Source organism: Haliaeetus leucocephalus, unplaced genomic scaffold, assembly GCF_000737465.1.
Source record: "Haliaeetus leucocephalus isolate CR32 unplaced genomic scaffold, Haliaeetus_leucocephalus-4.0 Scaffold240, whole genome shotgun sequence".
Taxonomy (NCBI): Eukaryota; Metazoa; Chordata; class Aves; order Accipitriformes; family Accipitridae; genus Haliaeetus; species Haliaeetus leucocephalus.
This window is the reverse complement of record NW_010972676.1, coordinates 506,164-529,014: the sequence shown is the minus strand read 5'-3', so window position 1 is coordinate 529,014 and position 22,851 is coordinate 506,164. Positions and strand designations below refer to the sequence as shown.

Below are 22,851 nucleotides of genomic sequence, written 5' to 3'. Positions count from 1 at the left end.
ACCACATTTTGATTTGTCTGAGAAATCAGTATCTGGACAAACTGCCTGTCTTTCTCTGCTTGCAGGCATGCTCATAAAAACACAGTGATGGAGGTGAAACTGAATCTGAATGGCAACTGGCTGCTAACAGCTTCTCGTGACCATCTCTGTAAGCTCTTTGACATTCGTAATCTGAAAGAAGAGCTTCAGGTCTTCAGGGGTCATAAGAAGGAGGCCACAGGTCAGAATTTGTTATGTGGATATTTTATTAAGAAGTTTGTAATAAAAATTAAAGTTTTTGAGATCCTGATTTCTATTTGTTAGAAATCCTGGCGTAATACTTTCTGATTGTGGCTTACTTTGTATTTCAGCTGTGGCCTGGCATCCTGTTCATGAAGGGCTGTTTGCCAGTGGAGGATCTGATGGTTCTTTATTGTTCTGGCATGTTGGGTATGAGGCATTTTCATCAGCATATTGGAAAGGTGTTGGTCACATGTGCAAGCTATTATACTAAACATAAAATTACTTTTCACCTTTGAATCTGTATTTAATGTGCATGTTTATGGTATAGTTTTTCTCTATACCTGAGGAAGTTTGTGAATATGCTTCATTTAAGAAGTTTTCCTGTGCAGATGTATTTTAAAGGATACAACTGCTTGCACAGAAAATAGTCTTTTGTTGAGAGTGTGTTAAATGGTTGAAACTCCTAGTTTCTTAAAGCTTGTTCTGAGATGTTGTAGTTACTTTGTTTCTAAATGTACAGTTAAAAATCCCTACGTTACTGAATTCCTTATTAAGAGCAACTGGGAACAATCAATTCACCTGGCAGAAAAATAAGAGTCTTCAGTTTAGCAAAATATGGGGTAGAGGAAGAGGAACAACTGAATAGCAAAAGTTTTGTATTGTATCTGTAGCAGATCTTCATCTGTGTGATGACTGATTTTTTTTTTTTGATGCATCAGGGTTGAGAAGGAGGTTGGTGGAATGGAAATGGCCCATGAGGGAATGATCTGGAGTCTGGCATGGCATCCGCTTGGACACATTCTCTGTTCGGGCTCAAATGATCACACCAGGTATTTTCAAGTATTTAAAGAAAAGATCTAGGGGAACATATGGACATTTAGAAACTAGAAAGGTGCATGGCACCAGTGAACAAAGAATAGATTGGGATGATTCTGATACACAACCAATGGGCAAAGCAGAGAGACAAACTTACCTAAGTGGGAAGGCACTGACATTTTACATTAAAAGGTAGAGTCTAATCTCTTGTCCTTCATCTAAGGAAGCCTTAAAAGATACTGGGGTTTTGGGTTTGTGGTGGCTTTGAAATTTCCTGAAGAAATTTTTGAAAAAGAATTGTTGTATTTTCTTGCTGAAGAAATATTCTTATCTCCACAGCACTTTTTCCCTGCAGATTATCTGCTGGTCATGTCTGTCTCTTCACATTGCAAACATGTTTGGAGGCATATAGTTTGTGCTTTTAGGTTGAACATTCTGTAAACATGGAGCATTTTATAAATGGAGTAAATTTTTGTGTGTGGATGTGTGTGTTGATAAGTTTAGTTGTATAGGAAGAACATATTTGAATTGAGCGAAAAGTTTTTGGAATGGACAAGAAAGATATCTGTTCAGGATCTGATGTTGATGCCTTATACCACTTACACTTTGAAGTATCTTCTGAGTTGTAACTATTCAATATGGTAATTGTTGGTTTCTTATTTTTTGTTTGAACCTCACACCTAATGTTCAGAGCTAGCGCTGAACTTGATTTAGTAAGTGTTGAATCCTTATATAATCAAGATAGCATGCTAAAAATTAAAGAACTAATTAGATTAAAAGTAGTTAATACTCTTGACCCTTTATTGAGATCATGTAACTTCCTTTTGACAGCAAGTTTTGGACTAGAAATCGTCCTGGAGATAAAATGCGAGATCGTTACAACTTGAATCTGCTGCCTGGGATGTCAGAGGATGGTGTGGAATATGGTAAGGCAATTTCCCTCAATGTGGAAGAAAGAGGGTTGGGGTCAGGAACACGCCTAAGTTATTAGCTGACACTAGAGTGCAGCTTCTGGGTAAGATGGTGAAACAGTATTATAGCATTGGTGACTACCTAAAAAAAGGTTTTTTTTTTTTTTTTTTTTTTTTCTTACAAGGATGATTTTACTCTCCATGTTATATCAGCAATCACCATTCCAACAATAACTTTTCTTTTGTTTCCACAGCTCCAGGAGGTAAGACCTGCTCTGTCAATCGCAGGAAGGAGGTTTGGCTCTCCCTCTGGCAATATCTCCAATTTACTTTTCTTCCTGAAAACCTCACATAACTTCAAGATTTCCCACAGTCCTGAACTACAGCAGGAAAGTCTTTCAAATTATTGAACTTGACTAAAATCTTAAAACTTTACCTGCCTCTTAAGGATTTATCTTGGTAATTTTAGGCTGCTCAGGGTTGCCCAGCTACATGGCATGCCTCAGCAACCTTTTCATCTCTGGAGTTTCATCTGTTTCTTCAGATTTTTTATTATTTGCTCTTTTGTGTTTGGGAATGTTAATTCAAATGCAGCACTTTAATCCAATTTAAGTTTTAAAATATATAGATTTGTTATAACAAAAATGGGAATGGATATGGGTTATTTCCTTTTCTGAGCTTCTACCATAAATGTAACTTTCCTGAAAGGACATAGTTTCAGACATTTTGGGGTGTATTTATAAATCTGAATTTGCAGTTCTAATATCCTTTCATTAATGTATGGAATTAAGTGACCCACTAGTTTTGAAATATGTAATGATACCAATGGTAAAAGCATGTGAGAATCCAAAGGGATAAAATGATAATGTAAAGAAAAATGTTCCAAGTATAAATATTGTTTTTCTCTAGATGATCTGGAACCCAACAGCCTAGCAGTTATTCCTGGGATGGGAATACCTGAACAATTGAAAATAGCCATGGAGCAAGAGCAGATGGGTAAGTAGTAGCTATGGGGAAGCATTTTCCTGAGCCATCCAGATACTGTGTGACTTTTCTTTCATTCCTTTCATATATTTTGGTAGCACAGATGCTTTTTTCTAAAGTTCTGTATTGTGCGTATTTCCCATGTAGAGAAGGAAGAGTTGAAAACCTCTTGGTCTCTTTTGCTAAATAAGCTGTAAAGAGAGTAACAGGATTTCTCTGTAAACCTGCATTGCTCTGACTGTTTGTCTCCCTGGTGCTAAAGGGAAAGATGAGTCCAACGATATTGAAATGACAATCCCAGGACTGGATTGGGGAATGGAGGAAGTAATGCAAAAGGACCAAAAGAAGGTGCCACAGAAAAAAGTGCCCTATGCAAAACCAATACCAGCACAGTTTCAGCAGGTAAGTATCTGATACACAGTGAACAGGAGAACACCTTGTTATTTTCCCAACTTCAGAAAGTGTGTGGCTATTGAAATGTTTTGGATTTCCAGTATCAGCTCTTTTATATCAACACCCAGTGCAAAATAATTTACCACAGTAGTTAGTTTCATTACTATTTAAGCACAAAGTATTTGGTAAAATCCCTTATATATTGTATCTGTATTTGGAAAATGGGATGTTACAAGATATGGAAGTTTCATTCAGCATTGTTTTTAGCTTCTGAATATCAATACTACACAGCATTCCAGCATATCCTTTCCCAGTGCAGCAATATATTGCATAGATGTTGTTCCACAGAATTCATCTTGAGTTTACTATTCTTTGTAGGCATGGATGCAGAATAAAGTTCCTTTGCCTCCCCCACCTGAGCCATTGAATGATAGAAAGGAAGATATTAAGCTGGAGGAGAAAAAGAAGACACAGGCAGAGATTGAACAAGAAATGGCAGCACTTCAGTACACAAACCCGCAACTCTTGGAGGTATGTATGTAAAGACTGGTATCAGCAAATTTGTTTTAGTGCTCTATGTGATATATTTGGACCTCAACACTAAAATTTGTAGCTTGCTTTTGTAGTACTGTTTTTACCTTTTTTCAAAAAACATCTAATTGAGCAGGATGTTGGACTTAATGCATGAAGCTATGAAACTTCAGTGAGGCCCTCATGTTTCAGTTAACTAACACTGATCTATGGATCTTTTTAGTTGCATTTCTGTTAAGAGAAAAGCACTAAATCTTTTTAAACTCCTGAGAAATGAGATGATTGCTTCTGATTTTTAGTTGTTACATATACTTCTGTGCTTAATTGGTTTTCTGGGTCTCTTTTTTCGGACAGCAATTGAAGATTGAGAGACTTGCACAAAAGCAAGCTGAGCAAGTGCAGCCGCCACCTCCAGGAGGCTCTCTTCACGGACCACAGCCTTTTCCAGGGCAAGGCCCAATGTCACAGATGCCTCAAGGATTTCAGCAGCCCCTTCCACCTCAGCAGATGCCAATGAATATGCCTCAGATGGGACCTCCTGGTCCACAAGGACAGTTCAGACCTCCAGGACCCCAAGGACAAATGGGACCTCAAGGTCCCCCATTACACCAAGGAGCTGCAGGTCCACAAGGGTTCATGGGACCACAAGGACCTCCAGGACCCCAAGGGCCTCCACAAGGAATGCCACGGCCTCAGGACTTACATGGACATCAAGGAATGCAGAGACATTCTGGCCCGCATGGGCCAATGGGGCCTCCAGGTCCGCAGGGTAATGCTGGCCCACAAGGCCACTTAGGACCACAGGGTCTACCTGGGTCTCAGACTCATTTAGGACCTCAGGGTCCGCCTGGCCCACAAGGTCACTTGGGTCCTCAAGGTCCCCCTGGTGGTCAAGGAATGCAGGGGCCACCTGGTCCCCGAGGAATGCAAGGACCTCTTCCTCATGGCATGCAAGGAGCTCCAGGATCTCAAGGGATGCAGGGCCCTATATCTCAAGGGCCTTTGATGGGACTTAATCCAAGAGGGATGCAGGGTCCACCAGGACCCAGAGATAACCAGGGACCTACTCCACAAGGGATGATGATGGGTCATCCACAAGAAATGAGAGGTCCTCATATGCAAAGTGGTTTACTAGGACATGGTCCACAGGAGATGAGGGGCCTCCAGGGACCCCCGCCTCAAGGTACAATGTTAGGACCACCACAAGAATTGCGTGGGCCACCAGGTCCACAAGGCCAGCAGGGACCTCCACAAGGCTCTTTAGTAGGGCCTCAAGGAAACATGCAAGGACCTCAGGGACAACCGAACCCTTCAAGGGGGCCGCACCCTTCCCAGGGCCCTCTGCCTTTCCAGCAGCAGAAAACGCCTCTGTTGGGTGACGGGCCTCGTCCCCCATTTAATCAGGTATGTGTCGGTCTGTATAACAAGAAGAGTGTTAAGAATGTAGGAATGGTAACATCATGGGGTAGAAATGCAAAGCAAGAGCTGAGAGTCTGGAGGTTTGGTATACTAGCAAGTCTGAGGCCTCAGGAAAACTTAAATGATAATGAAGAGAGTTATGTAGTTTGGAAACAGCAGAGGTAACTGTAGAAAAGGCTTTATTGGAAATACTGGTACAGAAATCAGTATGCTATGAAAATATGTAACCTTAAGAGAAACTCTAGGTTTTTTTTAATTTCAAGACACTGAACTGTCTTAAATGGGGAATTTCCTGGGGAGTAGGCAAGCACTAATAAAAGTTGAATTTAAGCGAACTGGACATAAGAAAACTCGTATGTATTAATTAAAGCAAGTTACTGCCAACTCTCAGTTGTCCAAGAGTAGTTAATCGGAACTATGGGATGAATTTACCATAGATGCTGACACACCTGGAATCAGCTTAGGTCAGGTTGAACTTACCAGTTCAAACTAAGCGCACAGGAACGCAGCTATCCTGCTTCCTATCTTGGTATCGAAATCATTGAGCTGCCTTTGTACTTTCTGAAGCACAAGTTAAGAGATTGGCATTGTACGCTGTTAACTTGTTACCGCACCATTTGCTGAGAAGCACAAGAGGGAGCACAGGTATCGGACAGGTTTGTGTAGGACTAGCCCAGGTCTGGCAGGGTGAGCACTGAGCTGGAACTGCTGAGCGTGGCCTGGATGTGTGCTGACCGCTAATTAGATGTCCCTGTGCCATGCTGCCTTGGCACTCAGCTTCCAGAGGATTCACCAGCTCAGCAATATACCTGCACTTAGCTGACCTGGAATACCAGAGAGGGTCGCTTACAGATGCACCAATCAATTCTGCAGGAATCGAGTCAGGTTTTGATTAAGTCTGCTTCAGTACCAGGTGCAACCTGTTCAGCCCTCTTCAGCATCTTTCATAATGGGCTTGTTCTGTCTTCTGATCTACCACAGATAATGCAGAGCTTTCTGTATTTATTAGCTCTTACAAGTTCCTATTTCTATGGCACTGATTCTGTACTTAAAACTTCCCTTGATGGTCTTCAGCTTTAAGATTAATTTTGAAGGGGATGTTTGGAAAAAAAATTCTATTTACTCCATTTTTAAAAAATGTGTCGGGTCTTTTAAACAGAATTAACTCTTTTAGACTTGCACTCAATAGTTTCTAGTTAAAGCTTTGGACAGCTATGCATATAGTCCTTAGTGTGTAGTCCAGTACCAATCACAATGAGTGATAATGTATTGAAATGAGCTTTAGCTCAGTGATTGCATTTCAGATTGCGGCAGAGTAGCCTACAAATTGTGGGTTTATTTGAATATTTTTTCCTTACAAATCAGCAGTAATTCCCCCCAGAAGACTGTTAATGTGACACTAGTGCTGAGATTTCAAAAGCACCAAAGTTAACCAAACAAGAGTTGGTTCCACTCCTATCTACACTAGCATAGTGTTTGTCATTGCTATCCCAGGGAGACTAGCTTTTCTGCTTTGAGAATAATTACTAAGCTTGTGTGTCTATAAAAGTTTGTATATGTTTACATATATGTGTAGGGCTGTCCTTGTCTGACTGATCCTGCTATTAATAGTCTGGTCAGAAAGTTGCTTTTGACAGGTGGCAAGTTATTTTCAATGAATACTGCTGTCCTGAAGTCTTTTACAGATATTAAAAAAAGGACAAAGCAAGGTATTTTTGACCATTTTTCCTTCCTTGTGCAGCTTTAGTATGGTAATGCCTTTAAAACATGAACAGATTTTAAAATTTGTAATGTCAGTTTTGGCTCCAGTTTGCTTCTTTGTAAATATGAATGTAATAGTAGTTCCTATTTTAAAAGGCCCTATCTGTGATTTTTTTGCACAATAGGCTTTAGCTTGTTTTGTTCTGAATTTGACGTTTATCTTCTGTGAACTTGTACAAATCACTTGCCTTCCTTTTCAGTAGCAGGAGTGTATGAATATATATCTGCTTTATCAAGGGCTTGTGACATTAATACTGAACACTTACACATATTTGTAAAGGTTAATCTCCATATAAGGTACCACTATTACCTGCATCTGCTATACACTGGAAAGCAGAAGTTTACTGCAGAGTATGTGGACGAGATGTACATCTCTTCCTGAATGTGAGATCTGCTACCTTCTGCAAACATGAAATGGAGTAGAGAATTGTTTATGAGAAGGAAATTGCCTGAGATATGATTGTCAAAATCTTATTCTGGAGTTAGGCATGTTGATATTAAAATGCAGATGGATAAACAGAATAGTGGCACATTAGCAGGAGTACTTTGGAGCTCTTTTGCTATTGTTAATTTAGATTTGATCTTCTCACGTTCCTTTTAGATGGATGTGCTGAATTTCATCTTACTGGTTGAGTGAGGTACGAATACTTCAGGCCAAGTCTCTTGTCCACATAGAGACAAACTTTATGAGTTTGTGCAGTATTTTAGAAGAAATGCAAATTTTTCTTACGGGTGAATACAAAGAATTCTTTTCCCCTTCAGTGCATAGTTTTAATTAATACAGATGGCTATCATAAAATGGCTGTGCCGTTTGTGTACATAGGGCAGATATGCCCGTAACGTGGAGCAGTTGTGTTCTGCTGGATCAGCTTATCTGACTTGTGCAGAACCTCAACGCACGTTGGGGAATCCTTGAGCCGATGGTGGAGGCGGTATGAGGTGCTCCAGATGTACCTCAAGGTGCGGGGTACGCAAGGCCATTTATAGCTTTTAGTACGGTACCTCCTTCTGAGCTGTACATATTTGTTTTTCAGTTTCAAGCCCACCTGGAATGTATTTTGAAATGAAAGGCATGTGAAAATGCAGTGTTAAAGCTCTGTCTTCCTGTCTTGTCAAAGCATGATTTGTTTGGAATAGAGGTTTTTGCTAACTGCTTTGGAAACTCATTTAGTGAGTGCTAAAAACTGCTGCTTTGGTTAAACGCTAGTGGCATAAATTTAAGAAGTTCAATAAAGTTTATTGCAGGCAAGCATATGCTAAATATATGAGAAATAATGGAACTCCAGCAAGGTTTTGGTCAAGAATGGCAGAAGCACTGAGATAGCTGGATCTTACCTTGTCAGGGAATTTATTTGTTCTGGACTCAAGTCAACATTCAGTCACTAGGAAAGTATTTTGGGGTATTTTTAATAGGCATTGGACCAGGCCTTTTTTTTTTTTTTTTTTTTCCCCCCCAAAGACCTTAAAAAATTACTCAATGCAAATGTGATGTTTGTAGTATATATTTGTGTGCTTTTTTGTGTTTATATTCAACTGCAATATAGGTGCTAAATGTTTTATTTAAAACCCGTATTTCAAGATATGATTGGAAAAATATACAAATGAACTTTTTGCTTCTATGCAACCAGAAAAAAAAAAAGTAGTGTTTCTCACAAATCAGTGTAAAGCATGAAAATTATTTAACTTTGATTCATGGAGAGATTAAGCAGTGTTATTAAGAGTACAATGACAGTGACAGGAGTATAGGTTTTCAAGTATTCAGAAACTATCTGCAGTCTGGAGGGTTTTTTACAAGCCAATATGAAGGCCAAATCTAAATCTTACATATTAGATGTGTTTAGGAAAAAAATACTACATGTTTAGGGTTTCCTCATATGGGTCTTAGGGGGATTTTTTGTTTGTTTGTGATGTCAACATAAAAAGGTTTTGTATAGCAATCTTGCAAGTCTCAGCTCTGTCTTGTTTGCAGTGATACATTTTTATTATTGGACCTCGTTGCTACAGTGTAAATTATGTACATGCTCCCTTTTAGTTCCAGTCAAGTACAAACCCCAAATGATGACTTTTTGCTGTTTAAAGGCAGAATCGGACAGTTCAACCACATTGTTTCCCAGCCAATGTTATCAAAGTGGGTCCAGTGTAAATGTAACTCTAGAAATCTTTTATGGGTCTGTGACAGTAGCTGAATTTAAAGAACATTATTTTATCCTTTAAAATTCACAAAGAGAGAAACACAAACCTCTGCTCACTCTGCTGTTTCTGCTTGAGAAAAGCAGGTGACTACAGCTTCTGCCTTTTGCTCTGTCATTGCTTAATAACCCATTAACCACTTGTCTCTTAGTGCTTAGCCAAGTATTAGCACTTTCTTTTGATCCTAGAATTAGAATTAAGAAAAACAAACTTTGCCAGCATGTTAAAAATGAAACTCATGTATTTCCATGTTAACAGTTTACAAAGGTTTATAGGAGAGGCTCTCTTATGGCCCTGTTGTTGTCCCCTGTCCTGACATTCTTGATTTTTTTTTTCATTGTTTCTTTTTTTTTTTTGTTCATTTCCAAATGAAGTCTTTGGTCTATGCAGATCTTTAACTGCTTTTAAATCAGTACCTGATTTCTTTCAACCAAATATACACAGTTTCCTCATCTTCTCTAACAGGCAGCTAGAATATGAGCTTTATCATCAGTGGTTGTTTCAGGTAAAATGTTAGTCCTTGAAATGCTACGTTTCCTATGAAATGATGCGTTTCTTAGACAGTGACTGGAAAGCATTACTGATGTGAATGTTTGAAAACTAGGCTGAAACCACTAGAAAATCAGCTGTTTCTATTATAAGACCTGTGCAGATGCAGTCTTTATGTAAAGAAAATTGTTTTGCCCCTTACAAAATGCTTAAAAGCAAAAATACTCACGCATGGCAATTCACGTGACTTTTCTTATTATATGCTCATAGGATGGACAGAACCCAGGTCCTCCACCACTGATACCAGGACTGGGGCAGCAGGGAGGACAAGGTCGTATTGGCCCTCACAACCAAGGACCTGGTCTTAATAAAGGTAATTAAATATGTCTGTTCTTCTGTGAGTAATTCTTCTAAAAGAGGCTGTTCCAGTGCAATGCCTCTAGACAGAAAAGGCTACAGCAGAGCACAGGGCCTTGGCTGAAAGGAAAGCTTCCATAGACTTGGACTGGAATATAGAGGAAAAGTTTTCCCCGAAAAATTACTTAATGAGAGATGTATGGTGTATGCTTTGTAGAACTGTACGAACTAGAGCATCCTAGAGCGTTTTTAGAAAACGTTACAGAAATCTGCTATGATTTTTTCCCTCAAGGTGACTCCCGTGGTCCACCAAACCATCACATGGGCCCTCTCTCAGATAGAAGGCACGACCAGAACAGTGGTGGTCCTGATCATGGGCCTGAGAGAGGGTTGTTTCGAGGTGGCCAGGAGTGGGGTGATGGTAGAGACAGCAGGGGCATGCCAGATAGACGAGGACCTCACCCAGATTTCCATGATGACTTTGATCGACCAGATGACTTCCGTGACGACTTCCATCCAGATAAGAGATTTGGCCATCGATTACGGGAATTTGAGGGGAGAGGAGGCCCACCGTTGCAAGATGAAAAGTGGAGACGAGGTGGACCTGGGCCTCCCTTTCCTCCTGATCACAGGGAATTTGAAGGAGGGGGTTCAAACCGTGGGCCTCCTGGTACTTGGGAAGGACGGAGACCTTCAGATGATAGATATCCACGGGATCCTGAGGATGCACGGTTCCGAGGAAGACGAGATGAGAGGTAAGAATAAATCTACTCATCTTTTTTGGGTTAAAGGGTAAATGGAGGGAGCTCTTTCTTCCTGGTTTCCTTTTCATTAAGGAGTCTATCTGTTTCAGATTTATAAACTGGAAACCAATAAGGAAATGAAAACTCTAATATACCTGAGTATAGAGTCCATAAAAATCATTCAGTAATAGAAGAAAACTTGAAAAATGGTCATTGTACACAGCAGCTTCCGTGTCTTTAAACAGTAAGTAAAGAGAAGGGAGGAAATTTGTAGAGAAGATCCAATGACACAGGATGAAGATTTGAGACCGTTTTGATGAAAATTGAGAGGAAACTTGAAGGTTAAAGTGACAAACTTTTGAACACTAGAAGTGGATTTTGAGACTTTGTCTCCAGTCACAAAATACAGCATGACTGTAGAGACTGTAGAATGAGATATAATATACTTGTAAGGAGCAGGAACAGTCATCCTACTATCAAATATAAGGGGCAGAGCTACAGCATCTGTTGGACTGTTGAGACTATTTTCTCATGTTTTGGCTTGTAGAAATTTTATTTCTCTTTCTGACTTATTTCTTAATGCCAAGCGAAGAACTCAAAAATAATCTAATTTACAGCAATGTCCATGTCATTGCTCACAATTTCCAAATAAATCACAAAGGGATAAATTTGTTTCTAGTTACCAATGTAAATATGGAAGAATTACACTAAGTCAGCAAGATTAATTGTCATTGAAATTGCTCCAGATTTATGCTAGTTTAACTGAGTTAAATTTGGCTTCCATGGTCTAAGCCTCTCACTGACCACCAACTCTATATGTATAAGAATGTGTACTTGTACAAATATATTGTGGTCTCCACATAATGTGAATTTTGTGTGTTTTAGTTGCCTTTTTAATCATTTTCTTACATTCCTTTTACTTTGCATCTATACAGCTCTTCTTTTAGCTATTTTCTACCTAGCTCTGTAAAGATGTACCTTCCTTTTGTGTGAAGAGTATGAAAAGAAATGAACAGTAACTAAAAGAAGGTAACAATTAAAGCCATTTTAAAAAAGTAAAAATAAGAGAGCATCCAAGCTGAACAGTCTGCATTACAGAATTCTAAAAGACATAGCAGACAACACTTTTAGAAGCTCAGTAGAGATTTTAAGATCTTATACTGCAAATGCTTAGGGACTGGAAAATATTTTATTACGATCCCAATTCTTAAAAAGGTTTCAGGAAGAGAGTCCAAGAACCTTGTGACCTGTAAATCTGACTTCTGAACTAAGAAGAGTCTATTTGTCAGAGTACAAGTGTTTGTACAGAGTTTGGTTTAAAAGGAATCAGCACAGGGCTATAAAAGTTGTCTTGTGCTTGCAAACTTAATGAATTCCTTTGAATGAAGGTGAATTAGGTGCCATTTACTGCAGATGCTGAGATGAAGTTAAGAATCCCAACCACTCATTTAGCTGACTTGGTTCGGAATTTAGATTGTAACTGGTTTGATCAAGCATGAGAGGGAAGTGTGTGTATGTGTGTTTCTAATTTCCCGTCCTTTTCATCCCTGTCCTGTTCTTACTCTACCTGTGCATATCAACATGATGCTTCTACTGCAGAGACCTGCCTCTTCCTGCCTGCTAATCTGCAGAGTGTGTAGTTCTGTACATTAAGGTCCTAGGCCTCAAGGAAGAAGATCTGAGAGCAGTCAAACAGGAACTGAGCCCTATGCAAGGCAGGGTTTCACATGTGACTGATATGAAAAAGTGAAAAAGGATATACATAACACAATATTAGGAGCTGTGGCTATGTCAGGCATAGGTATGAGAGATTTCAGAATTAAACTGTGTCCATAACATTGCTTGGAAACAAAAGGAAAGGCCCTATTCCTGCTAGCTGTAGGACCTTGTGTTGCAAATCTTGGTAATTTACAAGCTAAGCAGAATCACGCCATGTCAGTATTAAAGTGGGAGGCCCTCTAAAGAACATCTAGAGGACTGTGCTGTTTCAAGGCTAAACAATATTGCTATGTGGTTATTTGAACCATTTGTACCTGAAACTGTTCAGTTTGTTTTCCCAAATCATCCAGGTTAATGTAAAATGGTTCATTGTCCATACACAGCACTCCCTCCATCCACTGTTGTACCTATACAGGCACAGCAGCCTCCTCTCTGTATTGTGTTTGTTTTCTGGGAGGTGGAGACAGACCTATTGTTTTTAATTAAAAAAAATGTAAAAGTTTAAAAATATTGTATTGTGTTATGACTACTGTTAAAATATTTAAATTTGTAATTAAAAGGTTAATGTTGTTAAAATTCTAAATAAAAGTATCTAAAGTTTTGCTTGTAATAGGATGCATTGTGTCGTTAATGAGCTGGGGAAGGGGATGTGGCACAAAGCCAATGCCATCTGACTATTATCGTGGTTAGTTTGGCCAGTGTGGAACTGGGAATAGAGGGGAGGTGGGGGGCATCAGTGTGAATGGGCAAAGAGTGCTCTGCATTATCTGTGCTGTCACTGAGGGGTGGGCAGGAGCAGCATGGGGTTGCACTGTGAGGATTCCTGAACCAGTGTGCCTGCACCAGCTAAACATCTCACCTGTGCTTGCACAGAAACTGGGCTGTAAACTGAGACAATCTTAACAACCGGTGCTAGTGCGCACTTTTGGAGTTGCAGTAATACACAGAACATGTATGCACTTTTACAAGCACTCCAAGTGTTTAAACTGGTAATGTAAAAAACAAAACTACTAGTATTCATGCAGCCATCTACAGGCTTACCTGAAATGGCACTGACAGTTCATTAAGAACTATTCTCCTCTCTGAAGACCTCTGTTAAAACCCCAGTGTGATACTGGAGGAGCTATATGTACTCATTTAAGATGAGATGCAGAATCCAATCATACCAAATTACTGAAGATGCCACGGTACTTACTAGAAAGAAATTACCAACTTTAGTGTCATAACTACATTTCGCAAAACAAAATTCTTCATTATTGCAGTTGGATAAACTGCTCTTCAGGCTGTAGAATGCCACTGTGCACACTGTTAGGCAATCATTATTCCTACAGAGCCAAGTGCAGTCTAGATTCATTTGCTAAAATTGTAAACTTAGAAGAATGAAATGAAACAGAGAATGTTCTAGCCAAAGAATCCCAAATCAATAGGAATGAGATGCTGGAATGTTTTGTTATAGCCGTGACTCTCACTGCTTGTATTTTTTCAGGTTGTTTTTATCACTAAAATGGAAGGGAAAAAAGGGAAGGGGAAAGTAAGACCACCACAGTTAAGGGAAATTCACTTAAACTTTTCCTTACCTTACCTTATATCTATCATAACTCACTGATTGTTTTTCCCCCCCTTTTCATTAAATGAATGCAGTATATTTGACAATATTTTTCTTGTATGAAAAACCAACACAATCAACAGAAGGAAATATGACGGAAAATTACAAAAATTAATAAACAAAGTGCTCAAGGGCAGAAAATGAGCACTTTTCCACCTACAAATCCTATTCTAGTAACTGTATGTGCTATACTATTAAGTAAAACAGTTCAGAAATTAGTTGCTTATTAAAATGAAGCTGACTCAAGTTTATCAGTCTAAATTCTGCCTAAAAACCACATTTGTACCATGTTCTTTCTTGTAGCTTCAGAAGAGGAGGACCCTCGAGACAGGAGGGTCGGGGACCCAGGGGGAGAGATGGCTTTTCTGGCCCTGAAGATTTTGGGCCAGATGACACTTTTGACTCTCCAGATGAAAACTCAAGAGGAAGGGACCATGGTGTTCGGGGGCGAGGTCGTGGTGCTCTTAGAGGTGAGGGGAACATTCTTCCACACTGAAATGCAAGAATAAAGAAGCAGAGATATTTCTTGGGCGAATTACAGTATTTTCATTAATACAATCTCTTCTCACTCCTATCCCCTGCATCTCTTGCTGCTCAGGAGGCCGGAAGGGTTTACTTCCTACTCCAGATGAACTTCCACGCTTTGAAGGAGGGCGGAAACCAGAACCCTGGGATGGAAACAGAGAAGCAGGTAAAAAATTTGGTGAGGTTTGTTTTAGATAATAGACTAAACTTCTACAATATAACCACTTACACAAAATTTTTTTTTTTTTAAATCACCTCTTTTTCCTGTACCTCATATGCTCATTACCAGTCTTTTACCATGAGAAAAGCAGAATGTAGTTCTTTGGACTTTTAAGTTTAGGAAAAATTAACCGTACAGAATTTAACTGGCTCTAAATGCAACTGTCTCACTGAACAAAAAGTGATTCTAGCCTTAAGGTCTTAAGCTGAATTTTTGTACAGGCCAGAACTGCCTGTTGTTGTCACCTGTGGATGACTGAAGCATATCTCGTGGCATTTTTTTGAAATGTATATTAATGCCAATAGTAATCTTTCTCTTGGATGACATCTTCTCTATTGTTTGCAAAAATAATGTTTTCAGCTGGCTGACAGCTTACTGGTATTTGCATCTGTGTTACTAATGGCAACCCCAGATGGGGCAAAACTTGAGTTTTAGAATGTCATGGAAAAAATGAGCACAAATGACACATGAATAAATGAAGATGTGATTGTCTCTAAAATATATGAAAGTATTTTATACTGAAAAGAAAACTTTAGATCTGTCACTTCTTTCTTTCCCATCATCTTTTAAACCTGTTTTACCTTTAGCTTTCTTAGAATTTATTCATCTCCTGTTTGCTTGTTTGCCTGTTGGGATGGGGGGAAGCTGTATGTAATTTTAACTTAAAATTGTGTGCCAAATAGTGTGGAAAGTATGTAAATTCATGTGACTGCCTCAGAAAATGAGGAATAATGATCAGATGAACATTACTTATTATCCTGGTTTTTTTTCTCTTCATGCTCAAGGTCCTCGTCCAGATCACCCTCCTCATGACGGGCATTCTCCAGCTAACAGAGAACGTTCTTCTTCGCTCCAGGGCATGGACATGGCCTCATTGCCACCACGTAAACGTCCCTGGCATGATGGACCAGGGACCTCTGACCACAGAGAAATGGATGCTCCAGGTGGACCTCCAGAGGAGAGGGGCAAAGGTAAAAAGCCCCTTGTATTGAAAACCTTAGGTAACACTGGCACATTCTTCAACAGTAGGCTTATCCAGAATTCCTTATCTGTTCAGAGAGGATAAAGCTGAACTGGCAAATATTTGATCCTACCAGCTATGAAGCTGAAGACCGATCTTACAGGAACATAAGAACAGAGGGATTTTCTGGGACATCAAATCCAAATCTTCCGTCCAGCATCATATAATCCTCTTCTTTATTGTCCTGTTCAAAAGCGGTTAGGTTTTGGCTCCCTGTTACTCCAGTTGGAAAACTCTCATTAAGAGCTTTTTTTTTCCCCTCTGATTTTCAGAATATTTATTTGTTAATATTCGTGCTTGTGCTAGCGTCCTTTAAGTCAAATATGTTTCCTGTCTCAGCCTTCATTCTGTTGGGCTTAATGAACCCTGACTTTTTCTAAGTCTTTCCTTACAAGTTCTCTAATTCTAAGAGTGTAAGCATGGCCATCCATGATCAGACTAGAAGTCTGTAAAGCTCAGTAGCTTGTCTTCAACAATGGCCAGTAGCAGGTATTGAGGGAAGTGTTAAGAACACTGTAAGTCTGTAGTGATATGTCTCTGAAATGCTCTCTAAACTTATGAAGATCTGTAGTTCAGTGACTTACTGAAATATTATTTTTATATTTAATGGGTTTTGACAGTTACCTTTTGTGTGCTTCTCTAATTGCTTTAAGAATCATATAAACTTTTGACATCCACAACATCCATGGACAGAGCTCGAAAACTTAACTGCAGTAGACTGTGCCATAAAAAAAAAAAAGGAAGGAAAATGTTTTTTCTTATTTTAAGCCTATCGTTCACTAATTTAATTCAATGATGTCTTGTGTTTTAATTGGAACAGTTGAAAGTTGATCCCTATTATTTCTGAATGCCACCTCTGATTGCATTGAACTCTACCATTTCCAACCTGAATGAGCTCTTCTCCAAGTCAGAGCTCTGATCTATTTAGTTGTGCTCTCTGGGAAATTGTTCTGCAACTTTTACTATCCTTATTACTCTGTAAATACTATTTTAATTTATCCTTTTGGAAATTAAACTGGGTAACTAGGAATTGCACACTCTATTTAGATGTGGTTTAAACCATGGATTTCTGCAGTTCACTTGGTTTTGTTCCATTTTCTCCATTCTTTCCTAATAGCTACTGATGTCATATTTACCTCTTTAAACAGTCATATGGCACTGTCATGCAACTAGCTACATAACCCCCAAAATACATTCTTTTGGAGTTAGTAGCTGTTTCAGAGCCTATTACTGTATATGGCATTGCCACAATCATCCAGGCTAATAGCCTGGCACCAGTTCTTGATCCTTTTTCTTCTTCTCAGGATCTCTGCTGTCTTTTCTTAATGTTGTATTTTTTTAATGTCCTCATATTGACTATCCACTGTTAGGTAGTGATCAGTGACAGAGATCCTTCTCAGTTGCTTCCAATTGCTGAGCTGCCAGCCTATAGTTTAATTTTTTGTTGTTAGACCACTACTGCACAGCCTTGTCTTTGATGCCACTTAATTTCATTCCCCTTCTCTTATTGCTGCCCTAAAGCTCATTTAGTTTTAACTGTATGCCAGTCCTCCTCTGCGTGGACTATATTTCCAGTGTTGTATCAACAGTTTTACCATTTGTTCACAGATTTTTTAATAAAACTCTGCTTGTAAACTCCCTCTGTATCAATATTTTTCCTTTCAAAACTGTATGTTGTGTTTCTCATTTAGCCAGCCATCTTATCAAGTCTGTAAGGATTCCTTCTCCAGCTTCAATAATAATTTCTGATAACTCCATCAGATTCTTTACTGAAGTCAAAACAATTAACTACCACACTTCTTGCACCTAGACAACTCATTAATGTACCAAAGAAAGTTTAGAACAATGGCAGAAGGCCTGATAAAACAGTACTTTTATATATATGGGCTATGTCACCTTCAGTTGTGTTGGTAAAGTCATTTGAAGATTAAAACTTCATGAATTATAAACTCTGCTGAACAATTTAGTCTCTATTTTACATAGAACCAACCGGAGTCAACAAAAAATCACTCTTTCTAAACTGGAGCAAAAATATCCTAATTTAGCTGTAGCACGTGTCCATAAAGCACTGTTACCATTAATTTTTTCACAATACTGCTTGTTATTTTGAGCTAATGACTTTTTCAATGTGAATTTACACTATCATTACTAAAAAGATCTGTGAGAAGTAGAAAATCCTCTGTTCCTGGCAGTAAGAGCTCATGTAGTTGTATGTTCCTGGTTAGTAGTAAAATAGAGCATTTTTCCATTATTTCTAGCAAAAAAATGGAACAAAACAGTAATGTTACTTATTGTCTTCACCACCAACCTCAACTGATCCATTAGTGCAATGTCTTTGTTTAGGAAAAAAAAAAAAGTATTTTGCAATAAAAATATACAGAGGACCACAGATGGCGTTAAAGCATAAGAATTGGGTATGCCTGGCAGTTTTGAGGACACCATGACTATCACTGTTCTAACTTACTTCATTTAAGTGACTGCTGATTCTATCAGATATAATCTCCTTTAATTACCAAGGAATTGGTTGATTGCTGTCCATCTTCTGGACTGTAATGAAGACACTAAATCTATGTAAGAAAAACTGTATAGAGGGAGGAAGCATAAAATTACAGGTCTCAACTATATTTGGTCTGTGAATGATTATACTAGAGAAGAACTAACTAAATACATGGTTATGTCTGAGAAGAGGCATGGCTTAGACTTCAACATCAGTAACTGATTGTGCTTCATTTTTAGGACGAGGAAATTCAGGACCTTCACAGAGAGCACCAAAATCTGGGAGGTCTAGTTCTTTAGATGGAGACCATCACGATGGATTCCACAGGGATGAAGCTTTTGGTGGAGGCCCTGCAGGAGGCAATAACCCTTCTCGAGGAGGAAGGAGTGGAAGTAACTGGGGAAGAGGCAGTAACATGAACTCTGGTCAATCAAGAAGAGGAGCATCTAGGGGTGGTGGACGAGGCCGATAGAAGAGGCTTTGACTGGGTCACACCCAGTCCTTGCTGGACAATATTTAAATAGACTGCTACTCTGGACTCATAAAGTAACCCTGCAACACCATAAACCTGGATTCTTAACTGGGATAACTGAATGTGCATTAGTTCCTAACAAGGGTCTTTTCCTAGATCAGTTGACTGCTACTAGCTGCAATATTGTAGCTAGTTTTCTGTTTTGTTCTCTCCACCCCTGTTTTCCTCACCTTCTTTTCCTTACTTTGTTTTGTGAAGAGCTGGAATTTTTTTTAAGTGTTGTGAGACATGGAGCACCTCCACAGATTTCAGTTCACCTCCAGACAGAAACTTGTTTCTATATGTACAGTTTGTCAGAAGAGTTACATTGTTTTTGTATGAATACAGATTGTAATTTGCGCAAAAATTAACAAAAAATCAACACAGTGTGTGATTCTTTACTCACCTCTTAATATCAAGAGGGTTGTCTTTAGGCAAACTTGTGTATCAGATGGTGCAACAGAACTACCTCCTGAAATCTCAACTGTTTAAAATACTAATAGCCGATTCCTAGTTTTTTGGTTTATCATGTATAGAGAACTTTCATTTTCACCTTTAGCCACAGCTGGCTACAGATTACAAGTGGTGCTGATGTTAAAATTCCAAAACACAGGAAATCACCGCTGCTTGCTAGTCTACCATCCTGAAAGAGAAAAACGTGGAACACCATTTAGAAAAAGTTGTCATAGACATAGTGTGTTACAACCTAGACTGCTAGCAAATTAGGCATCATGACAACTATTGTCATTCTGTGCTTCACCTGAGCAAGTCAAATATTTTTGTTCAAAACAGCATCTGTTTATAGAAGTTGAGGAAGAAAGAAGTTTAGCAGCTTGATTAATATGGATGCATATGCTTTTTACTCCAGAACATGGTTTAGTGGGCATGGATGATGGTTGGACTTGATCTTGAAGGTCTTTTCCAATCTAAATGATTCTATGATTCTACAATGGTTGTAGGATGCATTGCTTAAAGATATGGGTGTTCAGTAGTCTGGTGCATTCAAATGCTGAAGTGCAAACCTTCATAGTTGATCACTTTCATCTTAACATTTTTAAAGTATCTTTTTATTTAGGATTTTGCTTCCTAGTTTTACTAGGGGAGGGAAATGAGGAGGGGGTTATTCCCATTTCCCACATTTCATAATAAAGCTGCTTACCAATCATGAGTTTCTGTTTTCCCCATAAATCATTCATATTAATCATCTCTAGTCACCAGGTTATCAAAAGGCTCTTTTAATACTTAAAGCCTCAATGAAAATTTTATCATGTAAGTACATATTCTGAAGCCAGCTCTCAGGAAGGTCCTACACTAAAAGTATAGGATATAATGTATAATGAAAAATATCACTACCAGGCTTCCCTTCCCCTGCCTTGAATTTCATGTTACAATATTTGGGATAATATGGCAATGCAGTTCTATAGCAGACAAGGCTACTGCAACAACATAGTGATACATTGCAGCTATTTTATGTGACTTCTCATACAGTCTAATTTATTAAAGACTGGCTCAAGTCCTGATGACCTGTCTTATTTAAAGAGATCAATTGGTTCAGTCAGTCACAATTAGGGTTTTTTTCTTAGTTTTTAATTCGTAGTGGCAAAATGTCATTTGAAAATTATAGTAATTAACTGATCATTAGCCTATAAAATCCTTGTCATGGGGCTCTAGAGAGACAAAATGGTCTTAAAGGAATTAACTGGGCAACAGCTGAGATGCACTTGATGTGACACAGTTTACTCTTGGGGGGTGGAATTGCTTCTTACCTCTAGCTGAGGTCACTTTTGATATACATCTGGGAGTTAGTTTTAATGATAAATACCAATGATTTGATCATTAGCAAAGGGGAAAGCTTGCCCCCTTTTTTTTTTTTTTCAACAAACCCTATATATTTTTAAGGGTCTGAAAGTGACTTTTGTCTACTAGAGTATGTGATTTAGAGGATGAGCTTTAGTCCTTAATTAAACCACAGTCCTCTACCAAAACAAGTTAGAGTGCACCTAATATGAAACCCAGCTTTCTCTATCTAGACAAAAGGGAGTATGCTGCTAATTTTTCCTCTGATGGTTGGTTAAATCCTTAAACCACTATGGTATTTGGTGTTAAGTAATATTCTTCATCAAGGGGCAGCTTTTTTAATTAAGTTTTGAAATATTCCATGATCATGGAATATGCAAAAAAAGTTGTAAGAAAATTGAATAATTAGCTTTTTTATAAAATCTTGGAAGGTGAGAGCATGACAGAAGAAGGTTCCCAGTCTGTGATACTGTGACCCGCTATTCCTAGAAAATGGGCATAGGCTTCTGTATTCTTCAGGTCAAGTTCTTTTACCAGTCCTGCACATTGAATCCTTATGCTCTACCTGCTAGTTTACAGCTCCACCTTGTCTAAGATTTGTTCAATTTGATGCTGCTGTTAGGAATAAAATTAATTTATATACTACAGCTTAGAAGTTGTAAAAATGAGAGAACTAATTTAATGTTATTCAGATAGCTCTGATGTACATGTTTAAGGAAAAAAAGTGACCATTAGTGGAATGCCTATACTGACATTTGATACACAAATAGCTTTATTAAAGCAATGTATGTACATTTAAATACCCCCATTTAACAATTTCAGTTTAATTCAGAGTAAGTATTAGGTGAATAAGCTAAACCCTAAGTAATTATAACAGATAACTATTGCAGTGTTTGGCTTTATTTTGTATATGAGGCACATATGCTCAGTGAGATACTCACTCAGGCTCTGAGGAGGTTAGGCCTGGTAGTCCCATTTATCTGCAGTAGCACAGTATACAGCCCAAATTGGAGTACCAAGCTCTCAGCAGGGACTGTCAGCCTAAATTCAGCACCTTCCTAAGGCTGCTTAATTTCTGCACTGAAACAGAGCTGTGCTAGCTGCAACAGTCTAATTACTAGCAAATCTATTTTTGAAGGTCACGCTGTGACAAGTAAGCAATTCCCACCCAAGCTGAAAAAGCAAAAAATATAAAGTTCTAAGAGCTGAAGCTAACCTTCTAACACCCAAGTATTTGCTACCTTACAGCAGCTGTAAGGCAGCAATACCTGCAAAGGCCAAGGCTCTTAACTAAGATTAGCACCTTTCATCCTATCATCATCATGCAAGACGACTACTCTTACAGTCTTTGTGACCCACAGCCCCAGGAAAGTTTGTTTCACTGACTGGATGGTATTTTAAAAGTGTTTCTTAGAAAGAAATGCAGTTCAGTGGACACAGTATTCATATCCACCCCGATCGCAGGTGGCTGATGACTGCACTATGCAGTTTGCGTTCAGAGTGTAGGGGTCAGCAAAAAAATGAGCCAATAGCAGTTAACTACTTTTGAACGTTCACCCCCACACTTGATCAGATTTTCCTAAATAGTCTCCGCGTTTCACTGTCAGTCAGCCCTATGCACCTCAGCTGTTAAGATACTTGCTTTTCACGCAATGGGCAAGTCAATAATTGCATTTCATCGGCTCCGTAGTCTCACTCACGTTTTGAAGTAGGCTGCAGCAGCCACACGGTCCTATACTGGAGGTAGGAAAGCGGAATGCTGCCAGCTCCACCCAGAGCCGGAGAGACTCCAGACCGTGGCTATCGAGCTGTCTTTGCAATAAGGCAAAATCCCGTCCTCCGGGACGGCTCGGCAGGCTGGCAGCAACACCGTTACACCTGAACACAGCAAAACGAGTCTAGAGAGTCACCGGTACCGTTCCCGGGTGCCAGCCGCTGCTTTTCTTGCTCAAGAACTGGTGAGGAAAACCCGGCAGCAACGCGAAGGCGGTGGAGAGAAGCACGCCAGACGCCGCCATCCTCATCCCCGTCTCGGAGCGGCGTCTTCACGCCTCGGCCGGCGCCAGCCCGAGTCTCCCAGTCCCTTCGCCCGCGTCCCGCCGGGCTGTGGCCGGTCCCGTCCCCCTCGCCCCGGCGGCG

At 39.3% G+C, this 22,851-nt stretch overlaps 1 protein-coding gene and 1 long non-coding RNA gene across 6 annotated transcripts in view; one reads left to right on the top strand and one right to left on the bottom strand.

Moving 5' to 3' along the window:
- WDR33 (WD repeat domain 33) overlaps positions 1–19,298 on the top strand; it is a 74,712-nt gene extending 55,414 nt beyond the window's left edge. For 2 of the 5 annotated variants that reach the window (XM_010568205.1, XM_010568204.1), the window contains exons 9-23: positions 66–220; positions 351–429; positions 942–1,052; positions 1,870–1,964; positions 2,204–2,212; positions 2,859–2,945; positions 3,196–3,335; positions 3,705–3,857; positions 4,212–5,261; positions 9,987–10,089; positions 10,366–10,828; positions 14,445–14,611; positions 14,740–14,832; positions 15,672–15,887; positions 18,644–19,297. In XM_010568205.1, the coding sequence (XP_010566507.1) occupies positions 66–220; positions 351–429; positions 942–1,052; positions 1,870–1,964; positions 2,204–2,212; positions 2,859–2,945; positions 3,196–3,335; positions 3,705–3,857; positions 4,212–5,261; positions 9,987–10,089; positions 10,366–10,828; positions 14,445–14,611; positions 14,740–14,832; positions 15,672–15,887; positions 18,644–18,876 (3,154 nt within the window). In that variant the 3' untranslated portion in view covers positions 18,877–19,297. Of the gene's footprint in view, positions 1–65; positions 221–350; positions 430–941; positions 1,053–1,869; positions 1,965–2,203; positions 2,213–2,858; positions 2,946–3,195; positions 3,336–3,704; positions 3,858–4,211; positions 5,262–9,986; positions 10,090–10,365; positions 10,829–14,444; positions 14,612–14,739; positions 14,833–15,671; positions 15,888–18,643 lie in introns of all 5 variants that reach the window. The other 3 variants (XM_010568207.1, XM_010568208.1, XM_010568206.1) reach the window with 3 other exon arrangements.
- LOC104832178 lies at positions 14,636–22,824 on the bottom strand. The gene is made up of 3 exons (XR_774393.1): positions 22,413–22,824; positions 19,322–19,558; positions 14,636–14,809 (listed from the first exon to the last, which is right to left on the bottom strand). It is a non-coding gene; the product is annotated as an uncharacterized LOC104832178 (long non-coding RNA).
- Positions 22,825–22,851: the final 27 nt, after the last annotated feature.